The sequence below is a fragment of the Microchirus variegatus genome (assembly GCF_963457635.1).
Source record: "Microchirus variegatus genome assembly, chromosome: 5".
NCBI lineage: Eukaryota > Metazoa > Chordata > Actinopteri > Pleuronectiformes > Soleidae > Microchirus > Microchirus variegatus.
Genome location: NC_139806.1, coordinates 11,332,257 through 11,344,920, shown reverse-complemented (window position 1 = coordinate 11,344,920; position 12,664 = coordinate 11,332,257). Strand labels below are relative to the sequence as shown.

General features: G+C 42.0%; 2 protein-coding genes across 2 annotated transcripts; one reads left to right on the top strand and one right to left on the bottom strand.

Annotated features, from left to right (window-relative positions):
* Nucleotides 1-6,233: 6,233 nt before the first annotated feature.
* Nucleotides 6,234-9,866, top strand: ipp (intracisternal A particle-promoted polypeptide; the record flags this gene model as incomplete). The annotated part of the gene is made up of 9 exons (XM_083889781.1): nt 6,234-6,582; nt 6,677-6,888; nt 7,089-7,308; nt 7,439-7,594; nt 7,696-7,863; nt 7,954-8,091; nt 8,339-8,461; nt 8,558-8,778; nt 9,474-9,866. 9 exons carry the CDS (start codon nt 6,234-6,236, stop codon nt 9,696-9,698), a joined length of 1,812 nt encoding a protein of 603 aa, XP_083745907.1. The 3' UTR covers nt 9,699-9,866.
* A 1,436-nt stretch (nt 9,867-11,302) lies between these two features.
* On the bottom strand, nt 11,303-12,470 carry LOC310926786 (transmembrane protein 69-like; the record flags this gene model as incomplete). The annotated part of the gene is made up of 3 exons (XM_083888973.1): nt 12,353-12,470; nt 12,135-12,179; nt 11,303-11,995 (listed from the first exon to the last, which is right to left on the bottom strand). Exons 2-3 carry the CDS (start codon nt 12,171-12,173, stop codon nt 11,303-11,305), a joined length of 732 nt encoding a protein of 243 aa, XP_083745099.1. The 5' UTR covers nt 12,174-12,179; nt 12,353-12,470.
* Between the last annotated feature and the right edge of the window lie 194 nt (nt 12,471-12,664).

Sequence of the window (12,664 nt, the reverse complement as noted above, 5' to 3'; positions counted from 1 at the left end):
CATGTTTCTATGCACATTTTTGATTTTGTGCATAAAATCAGTTACAAAAAAAAAAAAAAGATTTGGTGAGCAAAGAAAGTAAAAAAAAAGCCACATTATTGGAACAACGCTCCAGCTTCCGCATTTCAGTGCATCGGAAAAATTGAAGAAAAGGTGGATGAGAGGAAGTATGTGTGGACTGATGAGGAAACCACAGCATTCCTCGACTCGGCGTCAGCAGCAAATGTTACTGCAATAATAGACGGGAAGCAGCAGCGAAAGCCGACCATGTATCAGCAGCTACTGCCACTTTCCTTTATTTGTGTCTTCTGTTGTGACCCAAACTTATAGTTCTGCTCTTAATATTTGGAGGATGGAAACACATTTTGACTTCTATCTGCAATATGTTGATGACTGTTGTAAAGATGTTGCTGACCCTGCGTGACATCACCACTGGCCTTCTGTGACCAGAGCAACAGGTGGCCTCTCTCAACCATCACATGAGGCCTGTGTTAGGTAGGGATTAATGAGGAACAGAAGGCAGGGATGTACCGGTGCACAGTCTCAGTTCCAGGGCATGGATTACTCCCTCTTACCTGTGTCAGCATAGGGAGCTGGTGGTGGTGGCAGCGGACAGGCGACATGCACAGCTCTGCCAGGATGGACCAGATGCTGTGGAGACAGACTGTACCAGCGCTGAGTCACCCTATGCCTGCACAAGACAACGAGAGAGTGGGTAGAGAAAGTGTGTGGGGGTAGACAGACAGGAAAAGAGGAGGGACAGGAAAAAGTATTCAAAAAAGAAAAGAAAAGAAGGGGGGGGCATTACTGAAACTCCTGCACAGGATATAAAATAAAATAAAGGCTGAAAAGGTCATGCTGAGCCTTTGCTACATTTCCCTTTTTACCAGAAGCACACACTCCTGCCTAGCTACACCAACGCTGACACTGCTCACTCTTTCTTCTTCTTCTCTTTTTAAATGTTCCTTTGCTCCCTGAGTCTGAGTTTAATCTATGTGAAAACCCAACCCCCCACGCCTTTCTTTTCGTTTTTTTCCTCCCCTGACTCATACATACACACACACACGGAAACCTTCTCAGCTTTCCTCCTTTTCTTTTTCCTTGCCAACAGGCCTCAGCCATAGAGCTAGCTCGTTTAAATTCATCGTAGTTTAAGCTTCATATTTCTCATTTTAAATAAGTCCTGGGCTAGCTGGTGCCGGTGGGAGGAAGAGGAGGAGGAGGAGGAGGAGGGTGGGGGACGAATTACCTTTGGAGTCACGCCTAAAACACACACACACACCAGCGGTTGCACACTTTCAGTAGACGACGAGGTTTTCGCTTTCAGTTTGGCTGCAGCCAATCGTCTCCCTCCTTCCCTTCTGTCTCCGTCCGATTCAGCCGTCTCCACGCTACGCCTCCAGCCAATGGGAGGCCGGGAATGTGCCGCGCGTCAGCCAATCAGCGGCCAGTTGCTATGTCGGGGCAGAATCGATAAGAGAGCCATTTTTTTCCCCCTCACTCTTTTACTAGTGGCTCACATTATAGCTGTTTTATAGGCTGAAGGCAAGTTTCTGTTGCCTGCCAAGCAACATATATCCTACGGACTGAACCATTAAACATAGGAGGGGCACATTTCCCAGACTTTCTCTACACAACCTCGTTTAAAAGTCAGTTCATATGGTGTTTGCTGTGTGTGTGTGTGTGTGTGTGTGTGTGTGTGTGTGTGTGTGTGTGTGTGTGTGTGTGTGTGTGTGTGTGTGTGTGTGTGTGTGTGTGTGTGTGTGTGTGTGTGTGTGTGTGTGTGTGTGTGTGTGTGTGTGCGCACAAAACCGAGTCCTTGAGGTCAAGAAATAGCTAATTAACCTGAGAGTGTTTCCAAGCTTCCAAGACGGTGTAATGGAAAAGGATGTACATCACCGCAGGTTCACACTGAAAAGGAAGTTTTTACATAAGTTTTTCCATTCCGTTTCCCTCCCTTCTCTTAAGGTCCAATGTGTTAGGATTAGTGGCATCTAATGGTAAGACTGGAGAATAAAAACACACAACTCAGCCCTGGTGCTTCTCAATTACCTGCTCACCCTTTTTGTATCGTAAGATTTGTCTTCAAAATGTGAAACACAAGTTGTGTGTGTGTCCATTTGTAGTAGAAAGTTGTCGAAACATGGCGGAGCAGCACAGGCCTAGGGTACATATAAAAGACATAGGGTCAGGGGTTAGAGTAAAAATATTTATTTATTATAAAGCAATTAAACAAAATGTAAACATACCAATAGGTAGTAAATTCCATTTATGTCGATAAACCCTTAAAACTGTTGCACACCTGACCTTTAAATATGCTTATCTGTTTAAACTTTAAAGACTTTTTAAAAATGGCTACAAGACTTAACAGACAGTGATTACTGTCCAAATATCTAGGATAACCTAGTTATCAAGTGTCTTGGTATTGTTGGACCATGCATCCTTTGGTGACCCAGTTTAATATTGCTATGTAGTTTTTTTTTTGCTTCACAAACTGCAGTACATTGCAAAAAAATATATAATATCAGTTGCACCTTTAGCTTTTATTTTTTAATGCACATTTTGCTCTGCTTAACTTGGTTAATTATAAGAAGTACAAAGTTCTGCTGTTTTGTTAATGATATTTACTGTGGCCTCTCTTCACACTATTGCAGGGGATGCCTCCCAAACCTGAAGTGACCGGTCATTTGGCTAAACTTGGTGACAGTGATTGGAATAAGGAGCTCAGCGAGATGAGAGGTGACACTGAGCCAGCTCTTGTAAGGTGATAACATACCACTGTTTGCTGACAAATTCACGAGCATTGCCAGTTAAAGATCCACGACAAAAATCTGATTTGCAGCCACCGGCTCAGGCATTGGGCGGAAAGTATTCCACTTGTTCGGAACATGTAGGGCAACAGGAAAGCATTACCACTTTAAAATAATAAATTACCTTTTGGATAAATGCCCAAAAAGGATGCATGAGTTCCACTTAATTTCACCTGAGACACCCCTTATTATGTTGTGCAGCCATTCTTCAAGGGAGAAAAAAAAGAATTTGCTGTAATAAATGAAGGGCCACCATACAGTGTCTGTCAAGCTCTCAGTCTCGTCGTAGAAGCTCAGCTCTCAAATAGATTTTAAAAAAAAGAACCAGCAGGCATGTGGCCAGCAAGGCAATGAAGGGACAGGACTGATGGACACTGTCTGCAGGACAGATGGCAAGGAAGCTTCAGAGTTCAAATCAGAAAGCAGCTCAGTCTGAAAGCATAGTGCTGTATATGTACACTGCAGGTGGTGGCCTGAGCCAAGATAAGGAGGGTTACACCTTTCACAAGTCCTGTCAGGTGAGGCAGAAGCCTTGTTTGATTTTAACAGGCAGATTGCAGTCACGATAACTTTATTGTATAAGAAGGAAAATGTATCATAACCACGGTATGTTAAGGGTTAATGTTATGGAAGGAATGTTTCAAAATCCCAAACACAGTTGTTTTTTTTAAATGACCTTTGTATGATTTTTGATTTAAAGCCAATGAAAGCACTCGTCAAACTCTGAACTTATTCCATACGAACCCTTGAGCTGTCAATTTCACCCCATAATGTTTTTCTTTCCTGGTTAAAAGCAACATATTGCCAGAGGAAAGAGCCCTGATGAAAAAGTCAGACAAACCCTACACTTAAAACAGAACGGCAATTACGGCCACCGCTTTCCATAGAATGACCCTCACACCGCTTACGTTTTCTACCTCTACATGAGGAGATTCTGCGAGCTACGCAAACAAAGCAAGACTTCCCATCACCATATAGGGAGACATGATGATCACTGAGGACTATTATCACGCTCTTCATGAGCAAAAACATTACCTAGAGGGGAAAAATTGGAGACCACAGCCGAAGCAGAAGTAAAATATGAAGAAGAAGAAAAAAAAAATCCAGTCTGTGTCACTTCAATTGAGTTCATTTAGACTCCTCACCCACTTATTAAAACCTGTTTTACAAGCGACACCTGCCCCAGCAGCAGTGTAAAGAACAAGAGGCAATGGAAACATATGACAAATAATTCTTCTAAAGCTCGACACAAAAGAGAATAACTGTAGAGAACCTGCATGTTCCTCACCAGTGTGCATCACCCCTCAATAGACTAGAATAGACATTTTTTTGTTGTTGAACTTGAATGAAACGGCAATGAAGCTCTGATCACCTCATGAATGCTAAAAATATGTAGCGTGATAAAAAAAAAAAAAACACACACTCAGTCTTGTGTGGAAAGTAAACGAGTCACGAGGGGGAAAAAATAGCTTAATTTGAGAATGAATTATACATTTTAACACATCGATCATTTGTTTTTCTGGTAGACTTTTGATGAGTAGTATATAAAGAGGATGGGTTCTAAATGATATTGCTGGAAGTTTAAGTGTTAAGTGTTAACCTTTTAAGGTACTATTCAACCATTTGGTCGACCACACTTTAAGTCTCTATATCTCATTGAAAAATGCATCAAGCTGAACTCACCAACACTTAATGTGACTTGTTCTGAATGTTGTACTGAATTATGCAAACCAGGTTTATTATGAACAGACGTCTCAACCGTTTGGTAGAGGCCTGTATCTGAAATACTGTAGGGTCTAATTAAAATAATAATAATAATAATAATAATAAAAATATTGATTGTTATTGTTATCATAAAATAAAATAATAAAAAAATGCAAATAAATATTGTTTTCATTGCTTTTTTCTTGGTGCGTACCTTAAAGGGTTAAGTTTACTCATGAGGAGATTTGAAAATCAAGTGAACAAGACACTTGATAGTGTTGCATGTGCACTTTTATTCCAAGCGTGCATTACTGTTGAGTGTCTTTAAACCCAGTGAGCCATTTGTTCAGCTGAGGTGTCCTTTAATGAAACAAGACATACTTAACAATACAGGCCAACAAGAGGGAAATAAGGGTGTAGCTAAAATGGTGGCCAGGTTGACACATGACTATCTCTGAATTATAATAGGCCAGGGTTGGTGGCACCACATAGGTGCGTTCATTCTTATTGACAAAGTGAAATTGTTGAAATTGAAAGTCAGAAGTGACACATGTTTTACGCATTTCAAGTGTATGAAAGATTATCTTCCTGTATGTGACATAAACGCAGTTATTTCAAAGTGCCTTTCAGAGGTGTTCTTTCACCTCAGTGCAGTTGACCGGACCGATTTAATGAGCACGAGCAGTGCTAGAGTTCTGAATGTAATAACAGGTTTCCAACATAATATTTAAACTAATTTGATACAAAGCTACTGATTAAAACAAACCGGACTACCCATTGCCACCGTCTAAGAGTAGGCTAGGTCGCTGGCTCGACTTTGCAGCCAACACATTGGAGCACAGCTACATCTAAAATTACCATTCTGCTGGGGGCTGACATGGTAAGAATACTATGATAATTTACATGGTAGGTTTTTGTGGTTTCTTGTCAAGGACTTCCATTTGTTAAACTGCTTGTTTAAGGTAACACTGCCACCTGGCGTTGAATGTTGTAACAAGGCGTGTGTGTACTGTATAAATTATGCTCCAGTAAAAACAATCATCCATTCAAAAAATAAATAAATAAATAAATAAAGCCTTCGTGTGAAGAAAAATGTGTCCCCCTGACAAAATAAAACAAAGGTTGTTGGTGATACAAAGTTGGAATTGATTATTTCTGGGAGTCGATTAGTTATGACTGGAGCTTCAAGGCAAGTGCAGTCGATCCAGAATGGAGGATTGACAGTGCAGGGCGACGGAAGTTGCCCGTGCAACCACATCAATAAACTTATGGGTAAGTCGCACCTGGAACAAGCGAAAACACTGCATGTTTTGTATAAATGTCCGTGTTCTTCTATGAGTTGACAGTCTTTGTGATGGTTAGCGGAGCTGTCGACGCATGTGGTGATAGTTTAAGCGCTAAATGCTGATAATTGTCTATGATGGTTAGCATGTCGTGCTAACGGCGACAGGAGTTGTGTTTTTATAGATAAAATATTAACTTTGAGATGGACAGTGACTTTCATAATATTGCCCCACTGTGTGTTCGCCACTGAGCAGTCGAGGCAGACATGTTGTATACGTTTATGGTACATTATTTGCTGATAAAGCCAGAATTGTTTGTTGTCATACAACAATCAACTCTGTGTGGTTATTTCTTGCGGTCAGCTCCTATGTCTTTAAGGCCTGCTTTGGGCTGAGACTCTGGTCTCCATGGTAACAGAGTCCTGCCCCAGCTGCCATGTCCTCCATCTGTCTGTCAACATCCCCTGGCTGTGGTGGTGGTAGTGGTGGTGATGCAGCAGCCATGGCAACCCAGACATCAGAGCAGGCTCTGCTGGCCTCAGACCGCTATGCCAGACTCATCCTGGCCCAGATGAACAAAATGCGGCTTCGCACCGACTTCTGCGACGTGGGGCTGAAGGTCGGCAGCAAAGTCTTCAGGGTCCACAGGCTGGTGCTGGCTGCCAGCAGCCCGTATTTCTCTGCCTTGTTCTCTGGTGGGATGAGCGAGGCAGATAAAGAGGAGGTGCAGATCCTCGGCGTGGAGACTGAAGTATTTGAGGTTTTGCTCGACTTCATATACACAGGTCAGCATCAAGCCTGACATTTCCATCATCCTCTTAAATAACCGTGTACGATTGTACTATTCTTTCTGAAAATGTATACTTTTCTTCTGAACAGGCATGATCAGTGTGACCGTGGAGAACGTGCAGGAGCTCATGGTCGCAGCAGACATGCTGCAGCTGAACGAGGTGGTGTCTGTTTGTGGAGAGTTTCTGAAGGGCCACATGGACCCGTCCAACTGTGTGGGCATCTTTCAGTTCCTGGAGCAGATCGCCTGCATGGACATGCTGGAGTTTACTGAGAACTACATACATGTTCACTTTCTGGAGGTATGACCCCAAAGTAACTGCTCAGCAGCAAATAAAAACAAGTTGTAATTAGATCCCATCTTTTTCTGTCCACATTCACACCATCAACAATTTATTGGGACTTTATTTGTTGACATATTTGTTGGTAAAAGTGCCTTTGCACACAGTGTTATTTCAAGATGAATGCAGACACATTGCCTTTTCCAACTGCCTACCTGTAGGTGTGTGTTACCGATGAGTTCAGGGGCCTGTCGAAGGATCAGTTGGTCAGACTGCTGCGAAGTGAGGAGTTGAGAATTGAGGATGAGTACCAAGTATTCACCGCAGCCATGGATTGGGTTCTCCAAGATGTGGCAAAGAGAAAAAAACATGTAGTGGAGGTGCTGGAACCGGTCCGCTTCCCCTTGCTTTCTCCACAGAGACTGTTTAAGTACATTGAGGGTAAGACATTATTAAGATTTACTGTACATTTCACAATGATATTGAACACTATTACACTATTTTTAATTTAATTGTGTTCAGTTTTGAAATCTAAACAGCAAACCATTTCTGCCATTTTCCTTCCTCAAAGGTATTACCGACTTTAGCCTGAGGGTGGCACTGCAGACTCTGCTAAAGGAATACACTGAAGTCTCAAAGTCTCCGAAAGAAAATAAGATGTTCAGTCTACTACAACCAGCCAAGATGAGACCTAGACGAAAGGCCAGGAAATACCTCTATGCCATAGGTTCTGTATCAAACCTCTTATGCAGCAGTGTTAAAATGTAATCTTTTTTACATTTTCCAAAACAAAATGACAGACGTTTATCTCAATCTTTGACGTTTTAGGAGGTTACACTCGGTTACAAGGTGGCCGCTGGAGTGACAGCCGGGCACTGAGCTGTGTGGAGCGTTTTGACACCTTTAACCAATACTGGACTACAGTATCTTCCCTGCACCAGGCCCGCAGCGGTCTGGGGGTTGCAGTTCTCGAGGGTATGATCTACGTGGTAGGAGGTGAGAGAGAGTTGAGCTTGTGCTATGTAAATGTAACAACAACAAAAAAGCCTGCTTGTTTATCAGGGTAATTAATTTTTCTTTCACTAGGGGAGAAAGACTCAATGATTTTTGACTGCACAGAGAGATATGATCCAGTGACAAAGCAGTGGGCTGCTGTTGCATCTCTGAACTACCCTCGCTGTGGAGTTGGCGTCTGCCCCTGCCATGGAGCTCTGTATGCACTCGGTAATTATATAATGAAAGCTTATGGATTATAATTTTAGTTTTAAAGGCATGGTCATATCATCACCGAACATCCAAACAAGGATGTTGCTTTTTAGAGATTGACTGGAGCATATAAAGGTCACGATAACTGAGCATTTGCTGTTATATTTTGACGTGATTAGGAAATACTTCAACTGAAAACTTCAGTTCAGAATTCATAACTAAGTCATTCATTCATAACCATTATCCTGTCCTGACTGTACTCTAGGTGGTTGGATTGGCTCTGAGATCGGGAAAACGATGGAACGCTATGATCCAGAGGAGAACAAGTGGGAGGTCATTGGGAGCATGGCAGTACCTCGTTACTACTTTGGATGCTGTGAGCTACAAGGTGTGTGCTTCCTTTTTCTTGTATTTCTCATGTAGCAGAGAAAATGTTCTTTTAATGCCTTGATTGTTCACCTAATTGGGGCTGCTTTTCCTCCAGGGTTCATTTATGTGATCGGAGGGATAAGCGACGAAGGGATGGAGCTGCGGTCAGCCGAGGTGTATGACCCCATCTCCCACCGATGGAGTGCGCTGCCAGTTATGGTCACGCGCAGAGCCTACGTGGGTGTCGCCTGTCTCAATAACTGCATCTACGCAGTCGGGGGCTGGAATGAGGCTCTGGGTGCTCTGGAGACGGTGGAGAAATACTGTCCTGAAGAGGTAAAGCATCAACAGAGATGATGTGATGAAGCTTTGTCTTATTTCATGCAGGACATGGAAGTCGTATGCCCCCAGCTGACCACAGTGTGTAAGCCATTCCACACCAAGTTGGTCCTTTTAAATAACACACCTCCCTCATTATTCCTGCCACAGCAATACTGCCTCCCTCTGCTACCACTGGCAAAACTTTACCACCTCCACCCCATCTTCCACCTTTCTAGATTACAGTCTTACAGGCTCAAAAGTTTAAAAATGTTACCCAGTCTTACTTGGGCTAGCTCAAGCTTGGCCAATACAAGGAGCACCTAAAGTCCAACTGTATTCCCATTTGTCGCAATAAATGGTTTAACTAGAAAAGCACTCGGAGTGTGCAGACCTCTGCCAAGGCAGTTCAGTGACTAAAAAATACACCCTGCCGGCCTGGGTCAGACAGCGAGTGTTGTAACCAGTGATGGCGTCTACGGATCACGCCCAAAATGTAATCAATTGTTTCTGGTCCCATTGCGGACACATCCTGAATATTTCATCCAAATCAGTCCGCGACTTTTCGAGTCATGTTGCTAACAGACAAACAAACAAACTCAAAACAAAACATATACCTCCTTGGCGGAGGTCCCTCCAATCAATGACAAGAATATTCCTGACTGAAATATCTGTTATCTGTTGTTTATCTGTTAACTCTCTGTGTCTTTCAGGAAAAATGGATGGAGGTGGCCCCGATGTCCACAGCACGTGCAGGCGTGTCAGTGTCGGCAGTTAACGGGCTGCTTTATGCGGTCGGGGGCAGAGCAGCCAGCAGAGACTTCTCTGCCCCAGTGACGGTGGACTCTGTTGAAATCTACGACCCTCACCTGGATACGTGGACCGAGGTCGGCAACATGATCACCAGCCGCTGTGACGGAGGACTGGCTGTCCTCTGACATACAACAATGTTCAGAGTCGAACTATAAAACATTCAGGTCAGCCCAAGTCGCACTGAAATGTCATATAACGAAGAGAAGCTGCCCCTGAAAAACACAAAGGTGTGTTTTTGCCTCATGTCGGCTTTCATATCATCAATGATGTAATTTATACATGAGTTAGACATGGCCTCCCTTTTTTTTTTATTTGTCTGTTACATTTGGGATTAATTGAAATAATGTATATGACAGCAGATCTGCAACTGGAAAGCAAACCATTGACACTGTTACATGTGTCACTCAGAGTTTTTCCCTTTTGTGTGTCAGAAGTTATCCTGATTACAGGTTATGTTTTTGACGGATCAGAGTGACAATATTGATCAAGGCTGAGATGTTAAAGCACTATTGTTTAGTTGTTTTCATTATTATTTTTTACCTCAAAGGTACATTTGATGTGTGTGCATTGCTACTTGGAAAATCTTTAAACCACTTTTGACCATATTCGATGATGGAACCAAATGAAACTTGGGTGCGTTTGAAGTTTCACAGTCAGTGATTTCTATATATAATTAATGACTTGACCACAGCAGCAATCACCCATTTTCCACTGGGTTATTTTTGTACAGATGATTGTATAAATACTCTTTGTCAATTACAAGTGAATACAGTTGCTTTACTTACTGAAAGCAATTTGCATTTCATCCAATGTACATGTTAAATAATGTGTTTATAGTTGTAAACCAAATACTGTTTGTGTCCTCTGTGGATTCTACATTTCAGATAAACGTGTTATACAATGACAGTATTGCTCATTGTGTGCTATCATGACTTTGCAAAGAACCATTACAGAATAGACATTGTTGATTGCTTTTCATATTTACAATAAATGTCACACAAAGGCAGTGGCGAGGTTTGAAATGTACCCACATTACTTCAGCATCATTCAAATTGTCTTGAAAGAGAAGTGTGCAAACATTGACGCATAGAATGAGATCTTTACTAACAATTATCTTTGTTTATAATACCTCTGTGATGTACTGAGTAATGATATGGAGGTATGTTAGGTCTGTTATGATAAATCGAGACATCTCACTGGATTTGTGTCTTTTTAAATAGCTCTCGTGTTTAGCCAAGGTTTGCTATTGTAAAGCATCAAGGTTGTTTGATGTTGATGTGGTAAACTTGCAAGACAATGGAAAATGAAGAATCACTCACCTCCAGCTTTGCTACAAAAACACATAACACATAACACTGAAAACCTAAAATTAACCTCCAGTTAAATCCACTTTTCATCATGACAGATTGTATTTGTGAATAATTGCAGTTTAGAGCTACAATTTCTTCATTTTCATCATTTTTTATTTATGAATATTTAAAAAAGGACCCAATAAAAGCAGTAGTTACTTCAATATATATTTTTTTTTACAAAAGCAACATCCTCTCAACTATGTGACAGCTTGTGCATTTGTTTATGTTCTTCTTATAAAAGGCTTTTTGACTGCACAACATTTCCTTTACCTTTGTTAGTCTTTTGCTGCATTAGAATATTTTTATTTGAAAAAACAAAACACGTCTTCAATCAATTTTACATTTTTATTTAGTAAATAACGAACTGGTCTCTTCATTCAGCTCTTAATCTCTTTAACCTTCTTCTCAGTGCAGAACTTTTTAATTATCAGCGTAGCCACCAGTGAGAAGGTGGCAACCAGGGTGAGGACAGTTCGCATGGCTTTGAACCAGGCAGGATAGCCAGGCAGCAGTGTCAGGTCGTAATGCAGAGACAAACCTAGCCCCATGATTACAACCAGGGCTCCCTCTGCAATATTGTCCCTGCAGAGCAGTGCCAGCCAGGCCAAAAGTGAGGGGACTACACTGTTGCCCAAGTTCTTCCAGTCTGGCTGAGCAGGACTACCAATAGGTAAGGCAAACCCCCAGCGGGCACCTCCAAGGAAGGACACAATAGAGGCTCCATAAATGACTTGCGCATATGCCACTTCAGGGTAGAAGGAGTGGGAAGCAAACATCAGGAGAGGGGCTGATAAGAAAGGGATAAGTCCAGAAAAACCAAGGTAGAGGGCTGGTGTGGGAGCCTGAGTGATGTTTTTTAAACTGAAGCCTTCTTTGGCATTTCCTCGGTCTGAGGTGCTTTGGAAATTGCTTTGGCAAAGACGCGAGGCATAGAAGCTCACTGGCCTGATGCTCAGCAGCTTTTTGGTGGAAGCCACTTGAGAGGAAAACTGGGAGCAAAACAGCAGCTGAGATGAAGTTGAGCTATTTGCAGTTCTGGTTTTCTGCTGAAGACATCTCCAGACTGACACCTGAGAGCACATTAAAGGAGAGAAGTGCAAAAAACATTATTGTTATGTACAGGATCAACTAAGTTCATACTGCTAACACAAGTAGTACCTGTGTATTTTTAACAAGCATGGGATACAACAAGTAACACGTTGGTCTTACCTCAGAAAATATGCGTCTTCCTGTTGCAAATCGAAACATTTTGATCTGAAAAAAGACACTTCATTTATTTGCAGTTCAACTCCACACATTTAATATGTACGTTCTATTTCAAGCTTTGCTACAGCTACTCTGGGCTCATGGTAATGCTATTTCAAGCTAACATACAAGTTGATGTAAGATAAAGTTATCCTAATGCAAACCACTCACACTGCAGTTACCTTGACGTTACGATGTCATTCAACAACTTGCCGGGTGCACTGTGGTATGGTAAAATGTGGTTAATCGTTGCAATGTTTACATGAACTAGCTAAACTAAAGGTCGTTTACTGAGCTGCCATTCGATCAGTGCTCGATTAAATGACTGTCTCTAAAACTGAATGAGACGGGATCTGACATCGACTGGTTTGGCTGACACTGGCGGGGGAGGTATTAGGTTATATTCAAGTTGTCAAAACCAACTAGACATATTTCTAACAGTATAGCTCTTCAGTGTTTTTATTCGAATATATGGCACCATGATTGCAAGTATA